This window comes from Anoplopoma fimbria, chromosome 4 (genome assembly GCF_027596085.1).
Source record: "Anoplopoma fimbria isolate UVic2021 breed Golden Eagle Sablefish chromosome 4, Afim_UVic_2022, whole genome shotgun sequence".
In the NCBI taxonomy this organism is placed as follows: Eukaryota; Metazoa; Chordata; class Actinopteri; order Perciformes; family Anoplopomatidae; genus Anoplopoma; species Anoplopoma fimbria.
The window spans coordinates 15,923,066-15,939,878 of record NC_072452.1 but is presented as its reverse complement, the minus strand read 5'-3'; the positions used below and the strand labels follow the sequence as shown (position 1 = coordinate 15,939,878).

Sequence of the window (16,813 nt, the reverse complement as noted above, 5' to 3'; positions counted from 1 at the left end):
TCATTCCAGTCGTATTTTGTCTTGCAAAATTATCAGTGTGCTTTGCTAACTGGTTAAGATGTTGCTTAACCCAGTTTTGAGTCTGAATCAACTTAAAGTCAAGCCCATTACAAAACGACTGCATGCATTAAAGTTCATACTGAATATTCCTAAATAGACACACTATCTTTTTATTGTTAGAGTTCAAAATCATGCTATTTTTTACATTGTGGGAGCAATCATTTTATTTTCCTCCTGTTTATGTTTTTCCTCCAAAGTAAATCTTCGGTTCAAAATAAACTTTGGTTAGCCTCAGTTTGTTTATCTGTCCTGTATTTGTGGGTGGTGGCAGAGATGGCAGCTGTCATTACGGGGGGTGTTGTTAAAAGTCACACAGACAACCCCCTAGGTGGACCAACTGTGCCCCCCTGGATGGTCCCTTATTCCCATGACCACACACAGACACTGGGAGAGGTCTCAATCAATGACACATGCAATCTGCTGGCCATATTTAAAATCCAAAACAATAATACTTTTTAGATTGATGAAGCAGGGCTTTACCAATCTGCCCTCTTCACCTTTGCATTGTGATTTATGTCTCTTTGTCTCTGATCTCCATCCAACACACTGGGTTAAACAATGCCTCAATATAACACCATATATAAAACAATAACATAATACAGAGTGACATTTTGAGGTAAATACGTTCATTTTTATTTACAAACCAAATTTACAGACACTGCAGGGGCTCTATTGGTGCAAAAAAGGGAGGCTAAAAGCATTAATGGGGCTTAAAAAGCAGAATTCATCACGCTGACCAAACGAAACAGATAAACAACAGACCGAAGGGGTAATGATGACGACTTCGGTAAGAGAAACAGCCAGAAAACAAACGAGGGAAGAGCGGGGAGAAATGAGGGGCGAACTGCGAAGAAACTGCTTCAGTCGTGATACATTTTGAAGATACAGCTTTTGACGACGCCCATGTATCGGTCCCACACGACCTGATGTCTGAGGGGCAGAAAGAGAGTAAACTGTAAGTAAATGGAGCAAAGAGGTAATGTAAGACTCGTGACAAACTGTAATTGTGAAATCTGTGTGAAGAGAGTAAATGAGGCAATCTTTGTCCACTCAGTCTAATATGTGGGGGGTGGGTTGTCTGTTTCTTTTTATGAATATCTCTTTGTCAAACATGTAGTGGTGCAGGGCTGTGTAAACCCTTAACTACATTCCAGAGTGTTTGCATGAGAAACAAGGTAACTACAGTTTGAGAAATCAGGGGCGAGATAGGGTGACACCCACTGGTAGAGCAGAGACGCCAATATAAGAGAGGATTTAAAACACAACTTTATGCTTGAGCAGCTTTAATGATTGCCAAAGTATATATAACATTTGGTTCTAAGTTAGTTTTCTCAAAGAGCTCCACAAAATCCTGACTGTATTTTTCACCCCCTTGGGAGTTAATAGCCCTGGCAGGGTTGGAGTCTCGCTCTACTTGATAAGCTTCACAGAATAAAAGCACATTAACTCACTTGAATGTGTCAAGTATGTGTGCAGAGTTGTTGTAGTGAGTCAGGTAGAGTCTAATGTCCGCAGCTGTCCACCGGTCTGAACGACAAGGCTCAATAAACTGGGGGAGAAAAAAGGAGGGGAGGAGACGTTACATCACAGCGTCTAAAAGGCAGACTTCCAAGACTGGACTCAGAATAAGGAGTTGAACAATCTGTCTATGCTTTAAACACATAAAGAAAGAAGCTACATTTTATAGAAGTAAATACCTTCTCTACAAGATCAATGAAGAAATCTCTGACATCCTTTGTGTTGGTTAACTTTGCAGCAATGTTGACAAGGCCTCTGGATAGATTCTACAAAAAGAAGGAAAACTTTACATTCAAAAACTATTATTTCCTTTCACTGTAGAAGTTACTGGCTCGTTGGATTTCCGATATTCTGAGGTTGTAATTTCTCTCACCTTAAAATTAGTCTCCATCTCATTAAACGCTTTAGTCTTTCCTCTGAGAGCTGTACAGACCAGACTGAACAGACAGGACAGGAAGGAAAAAGAGAATTTGCCAAAACAAGTGTGTATAAAATTGTAGTTCAAAGCCAGTTTAAAAATTCAGGAATTGCAAAAAAGTGTGGGTTTTTTTATGTTTATGTTACCTTTTGTGTTGATCCAGCAGATCTTTGTCAGTGATTAAAACTTTCAGTTCTTTCAGCTCTTGTAAAAACTCTTTATCGAGATCCACGTCCATGTCTTCCACCATGTTATCTACAAAGTCAGAAACTGTCAAATCCGTTCAATGGTTGTTGTTTTTTCTTCTTTTAACTATCAACGCTGCTTGTTCTCTTTTTTGACAATTATTATCAGACTCTGGCTTAACCAATTAACATTGTTCACTTAGCACATTTTAAATTCATCTTCATTGTAATGAGGATCTGCAAAACCTGAAGGACCTCTGGTGGTCAACTGGCCTAACTGACAGGGGGAACTGCTCTAAATTTTCCTTATTCTTAATAGCCAACATCGACAGCATACCTCTTCTTCTTGTCTGAGACATTTCTTTTATAGCCCTCTTTATATTTTGTCTCAGTTTCAAATGTTTTTTTTCTACTTTTGTTGTTCTTAGAATTACCTCTAATGTTTTATCAATCTGTAGGCCTCAAACTAAGACACATTTAGATGGTTACAGATGATTAATACATAAATTATACAAGTGATTCAAATGTTATACGTGTGCTTTATATCTCAGATAAAAAATGGCAGCAAACGGCTAAAGGAAACCAGACAAATGGCTCACCAACAGCCCCAACGGTCCAGTTGCTGATAAGCTGCCCAGCACAGAAAGCAAAGTCCTGAAATGTGAGATATTGCAGCTTTCTTTTCCCCGTCTCAAAGCGATTGTTTGCAAAGAAAACAATGGCAGCATAATCCCTGAAATAAGCAAAAAAGGCATTATAGAAGCTAGAAAATATGTAGATATATAGAACTTATACGTTTTCACTTGTTTGAATAACCCTGAATGCAAGCCTTATCAGGTGTAATTTTTTTAAGAGTTAGCTATAAATATAAACCCATGTAGCAAAATTCCTAATAACAACTACAACAACACAGAGGCAGAAAGGGAGGTTTGTACTTTGCTCCTCACACGGATTACCTTGCAAGCTTGTCAGAAAGAAGAAAGTGATGACGTATGTTCTCCACCAGGGGTCCCTTCAGCTCTTCCACAACTTTAAAAACACGTTTGAAGTTGTCAAACTGAAATTAAACATATGATGCATTAAATTTACTAAATTAACAACAACATGACTTGTATAAATCTGCATAAAATATATACATTAGAGAATAAAGAAATAAAAAAATTGAGTTTCGAGAATTCAGCTTGTCACCAAAACTCAAAACAAATTAAAAAAACGAATAACTGAAAATCAGATTAGGACCCGGAACAATTCAAGCTGGTTTCACAACAAAAATGAGCAATAACTCTTAAAACTGCTGAAGACTCCTTTAATAAATAGTGAGCAGTAACAATCTAAAAACTGATAACGGAGACAAACAGTCATTGTGGTGTTGCTCTTACCTGTCGTCTGCAGCTCTTCAGTGTCACACTTGTCTTGGCTCCGATATCGTCCAAGTCTTTCTTGGTTCCTTTGGAGAGTTTTTTTCCCAGGACCTCACGGACAAATGCATCATCGAAGGTGTAATATCTAAACATGGAAATACAAAAGAGGTAACTTCTAAGAATATTTTGTCATTTACCATGTCAGGAAACAAGAATAAAGTAGTGGCGTTTAATAACACATGTTGTGGGAACATCTGCCTTGAAAGGAGAAATAACCAAGTTCAAGGAAGGGGCACATTTAAAAAGGAGGAAAATACATAAATCTTGACAATAGGATGTGTCATATACCCTCAAACAATGCAAACACATCAGATAATTCAAGGTTGAAAACATTAGAGCATCATTACTGCACCTCTCTATGAGCATGGCTTGTCGATGAGGTGGGATCTGGAACAGTAGCTGGTTGCCTAGTTTGGATGGACTGTGCAGCAGACGCTCACACATCTGGAAAGTCCTGTACTGGTCCATGGTGTCACTCAGTAGAACATCTGCACTCGCCTCACACTCCTCCATCACTCCTCCAGCCATTCGTGCCTTCACTGCGTCGTTCACTGTTGGATAAATCAGACAAGCTTGGTGATCCAACCCTCGCTGTATTTATGTGTAATAACCTGTAATAACAAAGTGTGTGTGGTGTGGTGTTAATATACAGCAACACTGTCATTATACTTTACAGAGGCTACCTCTTATATGCAGGGTGTGGATGTGGATATATAAATGTCACAATACTTGTGCAGCTCATTGTAGGTTTCATTATGGGCCCATTAGAGGTTTATAATCGTTAACCCTTTAAAGGAACAACATGTATATTCACAACCCCTTGATTAGGGTAGCATATATTACTTTACTTATAAAGAGTAATTGTTTCATTAGGATAATTTTCAGAGGCTTGAAAAGTTACTATTCTGAATTTTACAATAAAAAAAACATACTGTATACAAATTAGCATTATTTGTGGGGCAGCAATCTTATTCTTAAGTGTTTTTATTCAATTTAGGACCGCTCAGATTTATCTTGTGACCCCCTGTTGGTCCTAACCACCATGTACGAAACCACTACATTTGAATGATATGTTCAATGATAATGCAATTAAACCCACGTTATGTACATCTTTATAAGACAACTCCAACAAACCAGGACTCTGTATAAACACCACTACGCATCAGTACGTCCACCTGGAGACCCATACAATCTACCTCATACCTGTGTATCCGTCCAACCAGAGCTGATAAACCTCCTCATCCATGATTGTGGTGTTACCCACGAACACATCCAGCTCCATCGTCATCTGCGTGAAGGCAGAGAAATAAAAGCAGGTGGGTCAGGAGATGATTTGTTTATCTTAAGTAACGTCAGACATCATCCAGCAGCTGTCAGATTAGCTCAAAGACATTTTATAACACACAATATACCTTGTTATGAGTGTGTCTCCCGACCAGTTTCAACCACCAGACTGCATAAAAGCTGAAACGCAAAGTGAACTGTTCGAGTCTATTGGCTGAACATAAATCCTCGTGCCTTGGCCGCTTAGCTAACTCACTAAATGAAATGCTAGCTACATATGCTAGCTATGTTAGCAGCTTCAGCGGAGACTAAACTGACAACAAGACAACAACACGCTAAATTGGGATAACAATCAACGAGAGGAACTAATCAGCTAGTTAACGTCAGCGCACGTGGTTTAAGACACGAACATCTACCAAATGGCAACGTGTTGTAGAGCTATGGATGCTCGATGTCAACAACAGCAGGCATGCTACTAAAGGGACTTCCGGGTTCGTTACGTCACAGGAGGTCCTGCGCATGCGCTGTTCTATTGCTGTAAATGTCTTCTACATTAGCCATCCCCTCAAAACAAATTGTCTGGCCGTTTGTTATTGGAGGTTTTCTGTGTTTATTTACAATATACTGTTTAAGTGCAGATCAGAGGGAAGTGTTTTTTTTTTTTTTATATATATATATTTTTTTTTCTTTTTATAGATATATTTTTTCAATTTTTTGAGACATTTGTTCATACATATAAACACAGACACATACAAACAGCAAACAAAAATGTAATTCATATTACGCCAGGGAATCTAAAAAATGTCCAGCAAGATCACACAATAAACAGTCCAAATCTATCACCACCTCAGTTAGAAGACTTTCAATATCAGTCAGCCCAGCGAGGTCACAAGTGTTGAATAGATTTGCACAGTCCTCATAGCTTTAAAGTTCTTTGAATATTTTATAGAGTCCAAATATTCATTGACTCCATTCTTAAACACTGGAAAGAAAGGTTTAGAGCCCCCAAACTTGCATTTGTGGATGTGGTACTTAGCAAGCAAAAATAAAAGATTTATTATGAAATACTTCCCCCCTTGTCTTTTTTAGGCTCAACCACACCAAAGAAAGTATCCTTGAAACAAAAAGAGAAATCTGTAATGTTCTCGCATACAGTAGAGTATATTTTACGTTTACAGCATCCTGCCAATAATAGAATGACGCAAATAAATTAACCAAAATCATCCGAGCACAAATTATAAAGCAGTGTTACCACATAGGCTGCTGCATGATTTTTTTTAGGATTATGTTTTAAATTGTGAGTTTTTTTGTCATCAACCTATTTGTAGATATATGCTTTTATTCTGAAACTATCATAATGGTAGAGTCATTTTTGCTCTAGCATCCGTTTATTGTCAGTCTATGGTTTTTCCCCTGTCAGAGCTTCCTAATTATCTGTTTCTATGGATACAATATTCTTATTATCTTCGTTCTTTTCCGCCTTTTGTCGCCTCCTGTTCGCAACATTGTATCACTGAACGTTCCAACGACCGGCGTGAAGATTCCACGTGTAAAAGCAGACGTCGCTCATCCTTCGTGGTTAAAATGTGGCACAATCCCGATACTAATAACGCTCCTAAATGTTGCATAATAAGAATAATAGGCTATTTATTTTATTTATTTTGGGGTTTTTTTTCTGACCAGTGAATAAACGGCTGTTGACAAAATTGTGGTGTAGACAAATTTAATAATTAAACATAAATCAGAGATAAAATCAGAAATAGACAGCGATTTGAAGGTTTTCTGTGAAATTAGATTGATTGCAATGCGTGATATGTGTGGGACAGTTTGTCATATCACCATTAGTAGCCTATAGATCATGTTAACCATCATTGCATCTTCCCACTTCTAAACCCAGACCCAAAGCTGAGGGTGTCTTGCCCTTCATAGAAGCATGTCGATATGGGGCCTACCCAGAAACCATAATGACCTGCTTACTGCTTATGAGCCGCAAAGTTGGCCCGTGTTTAATCCCATTGGCAACCGTTCATTTTAAGTAAGAAAGTCATCAATGGCCAGAAGAAATCAAACCACAATGGACGATTATGTAAAGAACTATACAGCACATCTTTCAGCCAGGCAGTAGTCTATTTCTGCCTTTCCATTTGTGCTCTCAGGTTATTTTAAAATGTGATCTGTGTGAGCACAAGGCCTATGTGCCTTGCTTGCTGCGTGTTCACAATCTGCTCTCTTTTCCTCCGGCGATTAATCTAAATAAATCCCTGCAAATCCCTCTCCTCGCCCTCCCTTTTGGTGTTTCTGCATGTGTCCTTCAAAAAAAATCACAACATAAGGGAAAACGACTCAGTCAACATGTCTTTTTGTCGGATCTCTCGCTGCACATCAACACTCTCACTTCTAACCCCACATGACACCCTGATTCCATCCCCTGCTCCCTCTTGCTCGGTTAACACCCTACATTGTTATGGCCTCAGCGAAACAATGGAGGTGGGACAGAGGGCGGAAGGATGTGGCTGAATGCCTCAGCATAAACCCATGGAAAAAAAGCCTGCAGTCACACTTTCCACCAATGTTCTTTGAAAAGAAACGAGTACAACCAGGAGTCCCTCATGATACAACTGTATTGTACTGTACATCTTTCTCTGTAGTGAACTTTAAAGACAAGAAGGGCCTATTGATGTATACCTCTTATGTTTTGCAAAGGTTTGGGTATATCATGTCTCTCTTTTTGAGGATGATGAGATCAAGATGATCAGATAACCCAAGAGGCACAGGCCTTATCACTCATTCCCTTTAATAATTGTGAATATCCATTTTGTTTTGGATTTATGGCATGACAAAGGTAAATGTGAAATCGAAGTGGGGTCGCACAAGTTCCTCTCCGAGAGAGCACATGGAGCAGATCTTCACCCTCAGATATTGATGATTTTTTTTTTTTTTTTTTTAGAGCTGAAAAGGAATCAGGTCAAATGATCTGGATCACTGAGCTGTTCCATTGTATGTTGGCATTTACTACCCTGGCATCGGCCTGTGGTATGCGAGGAGCCACTGTGAACCTCAGAGGAAACCACATACATGTCCGATTACTGTCTAACCGACGTGTCAAAACAGAAGTCATCGTAAAATGCGAGAGTTCCGGAAAAAGCATTCAAAATAAAATGATTGTTTTTGAGGAACATGATTGCATTGAAATGCGACAAAGACACCACCTTGTAAAATGAAAGACTTTATGACACGTACGCAATCTACATTGTAGTTAAACCCAATGCGTTCTCACAATATTTCATTAAAATGTAACAAGTCAATGCTTTAAATGTGAAGCCTACACACGCTGTTTTCCGGTAAGGCTGCAGCTTGACGCGCAGCTCGGTGCTCGGTGGAGTCAGAGCCGTGAAAGTGGCGGAGGCGGACATTGTTGTGGTAACAGTCCAGCCCCAGAGGATGAACAGCGATGATGCACTTATTTTGAGCGGATAACGTGCGAGATCGGATTTTGATTTGTTTTCTTTTGTTTTTAAATCTACAGCTGAGTCGTTTGCTGCAGCACCGCACGGACTCATCCTCCAGCACCGGGGGACGGAGTCCATTCAGCCGAGGAGAGAGGAGCCTGGTGAGACGATGCCAGCCACGTAAAAAACACAACATCTGCAGGGTGTGCATCGAGGCTGCTGGATTAATCCTCCCCGGATCGACCGGGCCTTTTCTACATATAGGCCAGGGAAGAGCCCACGGAGCGGCTGTTGCCTTCAAATACCGTGAGAGGAGGTAAAATAAGGACAGTTGTATTCCTGGAGGCCTTTTGGAGAAACCACAGTCTGCTGCTGAGAAGATGACAGATTGACATTAATGGGGGTTCGCGGTGCATTTTCATACACGACCTCATTAAGACATAATCCACGGAGAACTGGGTTCTGCACAAATTAGGGCTTGAAGTCACAGTAGCGCCTTGTAGAAAAGCAATCTAACGAAATCACATTTCTGTGCCATGATTTGGCCTCCGGTGCTGTAGTGATCGCATAGGGCTGACATCTGGAAAACACTGTATGCAGAGGAAGAGGATGTGATGGCTCCGTGTTGAGCATCGAAGCACCCAGATACATCTCAGCGCTTTTAATACATTCTCAGGTACCCTTTAGGTTTTTTTAATAGAAAATGGGTAGCGAAGGTGAGATAATAAATCGAGAACTGTCAAAGATGTCCGACGAGGATTTGCTGGCGTGCTCCAAAGAGGAGCTGGTGAGCCGGCTGCGCAAAGAGGAGTCGGAGAAAATATCAGCTCTGATCCAGCGAGGACGGCTGATAAAAGAGGTAAATAAACAGCTGCAGGGACACCTCCTTGAAATCAGGGAACTGAAAGTCATCAATCAGCGCCTGCAGGAGGAGAACGTGGAGCTGCGGGACCTGTGCTGCTTCCTGGACGACGACCGGCTCAAAGTGAAGAAGCTGTCCAGGGAATGGCAGCTGTTCGGGCATCACGCCGCCAAAGTGATGAGGGAGGACCTGGGCGGCTACTTGAAAAAGCTCGCCGACCTGGAGCGCATGCAGGACGGGCTGGTGAAGGAGAATTTGGACCTGAAGGAGCTGTGTCTGGTCCTGGAGGAGGAGTGTGTGAGCAGGAGTGACTCCAGCCCCGGAGGGTCCACCGAGCTCAACCTGCCCTGCATGGTGGCCCGGGACCTGGGGGACGGGAGCTCGAGCACAGGCAGCGTGGGAAGCCCGGACCAGCTCCACCTGGTGTGCTCACCTGATGACTGATGGCGGGTTTATGTCAGCAGTGAGGGCTACTCCGACTCAAATAAGGAATCTGTAGACTAGGGGTGATGTGAGTGACTGAATGGAGACACAGAAGCTTTGTCAGACAATACAAATCAATTTGGTGCAAAAGCATCAGGGCCTTCTGAATGCTGCAAAGGTTTGTGTGCCACTAGGTTTTTGACTTGACAAAGAATCTACCACTATAGACATTTTCAGGACTTTACAAGGACATTTAATAGATGTTTGCCAGATGATAATGTATCTAAATTTTACAGTATTTGTTTTCTAATGACTCCTCTGTTTTGGGGGAAAATCTTCTTTTCCAGTGGTCTGTTGTTCAAAAAAAGTAATGGGACCAAAAGAATTGGTCACATATATAAATTTATCTCATGCACTGGACTAGCCTACACTGGTAGAAGCCTTTTTTCTATTGCACTGGACAGCGTTATCATGGGTCTTTAAATCACAGATTTAAAGATTCATTTCAATCCAGTTTTGAGCCATATTTAGTCCACTGAATTCCAATAGCACTGAAAAAGATGAGTTGTGATAAAAAGAAAAAAAAATGAAACTATTTGATATTTGCTTTTGCTAGATGCCCAATAATGTGTACTATTTTATGCACCCTCTTCCTCAGGACAGGATTGGAGTGCCATATGTGCATGATGATTGTCACAATTTGTACAGGCCTGTTAACGAGTCTGATGTGAGGGCCCTTCAGGTTTACTGTGGGTGGGGCTGTCGTGCATAATGTACATGTGCTAGAGCCGGATTATAGAGCCGGCACACATGTTCGGGTTTGGTATCAGACATGGTAGATGTCCTTGGACCTCACTCAGAGCTGAACTGAACAAGTTCTGTCACTTTTTTTAAAAATCCAACTGGAAACTCTTTGTATCAAACTGGAAGGTCTAAAAGTTTTAATGATTTATATTCTATTCAAACCAAGCTGTTTTAAATTCACTTGTATTCAATTTTTCTTACATTGTTGTTGATGTTCAATTAGCATATCACAGAGTTTGTTTAAGTTGACGACGGTCAGCTTTGTCTTCTGTAACTCATGCTTTGTATTTACCCTGTAACATTAACTTTGACCCTTCTTTATCTTGATTTATCTGTATTAACTAGCATTAGGCTACTAACCGATTTCAGTTTAAATCATAGATAATGCACATGGATTAGAAAAGATTTATTTTGTCGTTAGCTGTTTATTGGTGGGCTATGCTCGTAGTGCATTGAAGAGCTTTAAATACAGTGGGTATGACACTTTGTGCTGTTCTGACCTTTCTTTGTGTGTTTGACTTTGCAGAAACAAGCATTTACATTAACATGACACAGAATGAAGGATTGATTTCTGCACTTGTTGTTTTGACCTTCGTGTCTGAACCAACTGCACTTGATTGATGCTCCCGTCATGTTACACAGACTGACTTTATGGATGTTCATCACTTTTATTTTTGGATCCCAGTCTGAATAGCTGAAGAGGGCAGTAATGCTTTTAACCACTTAGCGATGCACAGATGTCCTGTGACAGCGGCAAACACACAGATTTTTTTCTCCATCATGCTCTATGGCTCTCAATCTGACTCTTGTCCCATCTCTATTTCTCTCTCCAACCCCATTTAAGCAGAGCAACCCAATGCCCTCTGAGCCATGTATTAGCAGGAGATTCGCTTCATTTTTTGGAAATGGTGAAACAGATAACACAGTGTTCGTGGTTCAGGGGGCATAGAGCTGTCATTAAAGTTAGACAGTATAATAACTTCTAACAAGTGTCAGTAAAAGGGTTGTGATTATTTTCTTCTTATATTATTTCCTCACTTAGTCGTTTCGTCTAAATTGTGAGAAAGTAGTAAGAAATATGACCATCATAATTGGGTCAATGGTTATGTCTTTTTTTTTCTGACCAACACACAGATATTAAGTTTACACTGATATAAAACACTGCAGCACATCCTCACATTGGATAAGCTGCAACCCGAGAATATTCTGTTCTCATTTTTGCTTGATTAATCACAAAATAGCTGCAGAACATCTTTTATCAGCTGACTCATGAAATACTCAAATACTCCTGTCAGTCCTACAGTATTCAGTGTTCAATTTACAAAATGATTAATTCCCAATTGAATCTGATGAACGTGTTGATTTTGAGATGCAGTTCAGTCTAATCCTCTCCTTCGGTTGTTTGATTTTTATAATAATAATATTACACCATCACACTTTTCACACAGGTATCAACTTTTGCTCTTTATTGTCTGTGGAGTAGTACAGCTTTAACAAGAGATTAAAGTAAGGCACTGCCCAGCAAAACAGTTCTTTTGTCAGAGTCAATAAAAATATTACCAAAAAATATATTACACTCTCAAGAATAAATATGTGTTAATATAATCTGTTTTAACTCCTATGGCCCAGCCTTAGTGGTCAATTATTTGCATAGACAATATTAGGATTTATAAAAGATTCATACAAAAATAATGACCATTTACTTATAAGTAAACTCTATTTCCCTTGGTGAGGAAGTTCATAAAATGTTACATAATATCACAATGTAAAAAGTTATCAAATGCATTATTATACTATATTGATATATTATTAGATGGAGTTATCACATATGTATAATTCATATCTCTGCATGCTCAAACAAACTCATTCTACCTTATAGCTTTTAAAATGAGAAATATAAAGACTTTATATTTATATCAATACTAAAAAGAGTGTAACATTCTTATCCTGATAGTGCCACCAACTTGCATATTATCTAAATAAAGAATCGTCTTTCTAAAGAAGAAAATTACATAGCTCTTTTTGAAACGGTTATCACAATCATCATTTTCATTTCCCTCATGTTTCCCAGAGCTCCTTTTTTTGTCACGCATGATAAAATTAACATTAGTGTTTTGCCAGAGCGACACGTCAGTCAATCACAGAGTGAGGATGGTCGGGGAATGAAGCGAGTGATCCGATTGGTCTCCACTGCTGCTGCTGCGGCGATGGGCTATCCCACAAGGCTGTGGGGCTTGAGACTGGTGGACGTTTCCCTGGTGTGATGTAGCGTGGGACGTGATGGAGGCCATGGTGTCTAAAGAGGCAGAGGGATAGGTGAATACCATACCAGCTGTGAAGGGCAGGAGAGAGGGAGTAGATGTGAGAACCGGGGTGTGGAGAGATTCCGATTCACTGGCAGGGGCAGCCGATGTCACATGCTTGGTGGGGATGGTTATCCTGGGTTTAGGCTTCTCAGTCTTGGGTGGCAGTTTGGTCGAGGGCCTGGGTCTGCTGAACTCCTGTGGCTCTACTTTGATGCCTCCCAAAGTAGAAGTTGATGGATTTGGGTCAGAATCCGAATCTGAGTCCTCAATTTTACAAATGGGACGGTGAGCCTCCAGGACCAGCTCAAGCTTGTCTCTCTCCTTTTGTAATTCAGCTATTTCCTTCTGTAACTTGGACTTTTCATCCTCCAGCTCCTCAGTCTCCTACACCAGGGGAACAGAGAGAGACAGACATATGCGTTAATTCCCTCATGTCTCATTGAGACCAATGCGTTGCATTTAAATAATTAATGTTTTGACATTTGTACAATGTACACTCACATTTTGAAGTGTGTCAGTCAGCTCCCGACGGCGATTTCGACATTTTGCAGCTGCCAGCTTATTCCTCTCCCTTCGTATTCTACGTCTCTGCAACTCTTCCTGGGATAACTTTGATGAGAAAGGGAAGATTAAAGATTAAAATACATTAAACAAATTAACCTGACGCAGTGAGTCAAACTCTAAACCCCATTGACTGTCCAAAGTTGGGCTGGTGAAACCTTTGGGTAAAAAACTCTAAATATCAAACATACAGAGAGATAATTTGGGATGCCATCATAGACTACATGACACATGTGAAATACTACCACCATGTGTGTGCACTGAGTCATCACAGTCATGGCGGCTGAACGATCTTGAAATGTCTGAGCTTCTGTGCCTTTGTAACACCCTAACTCTGACTTCATCCAGCGCCCTGCTGAATAATTGCTGCTGATCAAATATTTCCCGCCCTTTCAGGGTGATGAGTCACACTCAGACCCCAGCGGTGACTCAGGTGTGAGTCACAGAACTTGACTTGCCCCTGTGAGTCACATGACAGTCCACTTCCTGTACAACGAATTAAAACTCAAAGAACAAAACTGTGACGGGGATGTGTGCCAATGTGTGACTGATGAAACCAAGAAATTGCGGTGGTGAGGAAAACACTGATGGTTCTTAAGGTCAAATGCGCGTTGAACCGGGTCACTTTAACATCAATGATATTGTGTTAAGACAAGTAACATTACTCTGCTAACAAAAAAGCAGATCTTTACAAACAGTGTGTCACAGGTGATCATTTCACTGAGTCAACAAGGACTCAAAGCAAACACCATCAAAGAACATAAACAGTTTGTGTTGGAGAGAAAATTCCCCTTTTTAAAAACCTTTTTAGATAATGTATTAAATAAAATCTCTACATTATCATATATTTTTTTTCCCCTATTTCTAAATTGATTCACCTGATGTGTAATACTAAAGGAAATGACGCAGAGAGTATTACAGGATATTACACACTAGTTACGAAATGATTGAGCTACTGTCCACACCTCACTATCTGCATGTACTTAAGGGGAAATATGACTCCCAAGACAGCTCCTATTATTCTGTATATATGTTTGTAATGTTTCAGAATTTGTCATTCAATTTCTTACATGTTCATCGTTCCTGCGCCTTGTTGAAGGAGTGTGTGCGGCTGCTCTTATGACCCCTGGTCTGAGAAGATGGGAATGGGAATGGGAAGATGGTGGACCCATAGGCCGTGCCCCTGAGAGGGTTGGGTAGGGAGGGACTGGAGTTCTTGAAGGGCCCGGTGGATGCATAAGGGAGGGCTGGACCAACCACTGGAGGTCCTGGTTGGTTGTGATGGCATTGAGGCTTGGTACGAAATGACTGCTGCCAGCCATTGTAAACTTCTGGAAGAATAGATTGATAACATGTATTAGATAAAGTTAGCGGTTGTACTGTAACAGAGTCCAACATGTGATAAAAAACAAAACACATGGTTTCTGAAGTCTAAATGAAAAATAAATAATATAAAACATAACTGATGGTGAAGCTTATCATGTAGAATACATATACAGAATGATCACTTGTATAACTACACTCAAATTACATATGATGTGTCATTAACAGTATTGCTTTATGTAGCTTGAAATTCTCAACTTTTAAAACCTTTTTCTTTTTTTTTTTACAATTACATATTAGTTTACATTCTGTTTGACCCTTTACTCTCTGAGGTAAGTTAGCCTAGTTTAATAAAAGGGCACCTACCTGCTCCTGCTGTGTAGTTGTAGTGCTGGCGGTTCCCATGGAGTTTGACCCAGGGACGCTGCCTGTGTAAGTCGGGTTGCCTCTCCCTTGACTCCCAAAGTTTCGATACATCCTTTCTGTTTAAATGAAAAGAAAATTAGATCCAGCTAGTGTTATAAAGCCTTCAGGTCCCAGAAAGTAACTTTCGGGTTGACTCTCGTGTGTCAATTCAAAACCTCGGGTAAGCCCACCTTATTGCGGTAAATCGGTAGAGTCCAAACGAGTACGTCTCAGAGGGGGGACAAGGAAGGAAATATCGCGTTGCTTTTTTTCAAATAGCCTTAAAACCGACAAAAACAACTTTCAGCCCACCCTCTTGTCCTTAGTCATACATCTAGAAGACAAAGTCTGGGAATGATTGTGAGGTTGTAAACTCTTAAAGCGGTACTATAGGTTCGCCACGCCCCTCCGCAGTTACGGGAAATAGTGTTGTCTGGAACCTCTCACGAATCAAACCACGTGCCGTGACGTAATTGACCATATATGGTGAGAGTTTCCTCCTGAGCGGAGTGCACGGGATTCCTCAGACTGAAAGCTCTTCTGATGAATTGGTTGAAATACTACTACATTTCCTACTCCAGTGGAAGTACTGCCACTTATGTAATATCTTATTTACGCTAAGGTGAAACATGTCAATTAAAAATCGAAAACAGAACGGTTATTTAAATTGTAGCCTATTTAATGTTATTTAAATATTTCCTATACTTTTTAGAGATAAGGACTGTAGTTGATCATTACCATTTAAACAAGCTAAGAGGAATGGGATCACACTAGACAAGGTTTAAAAGTGTATCACTACTTAGTATAACCTTATGTCAAAGTTAAATGACTGAATTTGAATAAAACTCTAAAACATCATACAAGGGTTTAATGAATTGTATTAATATTTTATGACAAACCTAATGTAAATTATTATGTTTTATCAATTTCTTAACTTAACTTAATGTTTGGGTTTTCATTTTCAGATCAAGTTCAGATCATATACATATCTAGGAATAAGGAAAATCTTTGTATTTTGTAATAAATTAGAAAAATAACAGTGAACCTTACTAATACTTTATGTTAATGTGAAATGATGGCCCATAAAATGTATTCACAAAAGTAGAAATACTCCTAAGATAAAATTCCACCATTTTTTTGACCATATAGCTGTCAGGTCTGATAATAGTTAATTATCTTCTAATAAAATAAACAGCACGAAAATCATAATCTGATACTTTGAAGGTTGCATAGTGTTACACGATCGGTTATGAAACTGATTATAAAATGTGGGTGAAGCTGCGTGCACGCTGTACCTGATTGTGTTAAGGTTTTTGGCAGTTACTCTCACTTCACCAACCACATCAATGTGCATACATGCCTGTGGAGATGAGTCAGTGCATTGCCCCAAAGCTGCTCATTTATATCATCATCCTTTCAACCACTTTTTTTACTTGCAAGCACAAAACAGTTCCTAGTTAAGGTTCAAAAACTCCATGTTGTAGATTCTGTAAGCTTAGTCTGTCACAACAGCTGCTGACCTTGCAGTCCCTGCGGACAGAGTTCCCGGCAAGGGTTGATTTCTTCTAGCTGTCGATGCACCAGTGTCTCACATTACAGCTTATTCTTCTCCTAGGAATAAGGATCGCCTTTTTTTTTTTAAAGAGTCGCTAAAGTTACTTGCAAAGAGAGTCCATAGTCTTCTTTTAGAGAGAAAAAAAAGATGAGGACGTGTGGATTAATCATCCTCATCTATGAGTAGTTGCCTTCTGTCTCCTCATAATTTATGAATGAGAATAGAGACAATGACCAAAC

The 16,813-nt window shown here is 39.9% G+C and overlaps 3 protein-coding genes across 4 annotated transcripts; 1 reads left to right on the top strand and 2 right to left on the bottom strand.

Moving 5' to 3' along the window:
* Positions 1-675: 675 nt before the first annotated feature.
* On the bottom strand, positions 676-5,372 carry fibpa (fibroblast growth factor (acidic) intracellular binding protein a). 2 transcript variants are annotated; one of them, XM_054597733.1, is made up of 11 exons: positions 5,015-5,372; positions 4,806-4,890; positions 3,955-4,153; positions 3,561-3,687; positions 3,138-3,238; positions 2,781-2,914; positions 2,143-2,266; positions 1,952-2,015; positions 1,758-1,844; positions 1,512-1,609; positions 676-990 (listed from the first exon to the last, which is right to left on the bottom strand). In XM_054597733.1, exons 2-11 carry the CDS (start codon positions 4,888-4,890, stop codon positions 921-923), a joined length of 1,089 nt encoding a protein of 362 aa, XP_054453708.1. In that variant the 5' UTR covers positions 5,015-5,372; the 3' UTR covers positions 676-920. The 2 variants fall into 2 exon arrangements, with proteins under 2 accessions (XP_054453708.1, XP_054453709.1); XM_054597734.1 differs by having other exon boundaries at positions 2,143-2,251.
* A 2,904-nt stretch (positions 5,373-8,276) lies between these two features.
* ccdc85b (coiled-coil domain containing 85B) lies at positions 8,277-11,342 on the top strand. The gene is made up of 2 exons (XM_054597843.1): positions 8,277-8,306; positions 8,413-11,342. The coding sequence occupies exon 2, from the start codon at positions 9,039-9,041 to the stop codon at positions 9,639-9,641; it is 603 nt and encodes a 200-aa protein (XP_054453818.1). The 5' UTR covers positions 8,277-8,306; positions 8,413-9,038; the 3' UTR covers positions 9,642-11,342.
* Positions 11,343-11,869: 527 nt separating this feature from the next.
* On the bottom strand, positions 11,870-15,317 carry fosl1a (FOS like 1, AP-1 transcription factor subunit a). Its single transcript, XM_054597889.1, has 5 exons — positions 15,211-15,317; positions 14,981-15,096; positions 14,362-14,622; positions 13,232-13,339; positions 11,870-13,114 (listed from the first exon to the last, which is right to left on the bottom strand). The coding sequence occupies exons 2-5, from the start codon at positions 15,089-15,091 to the stop codon at positions 12,563-12,565; spliced, it is 1,032 nt and encodes a 343-aa protein (XP_054453864.1). The 5' UTR covers positions 15,092-15,096; positions 15,211-15,317; the 3' UTR covers positions 11,870-12,562.
* Positions 15,318-16,813: the final 1,496 nt, after the last annotated feature.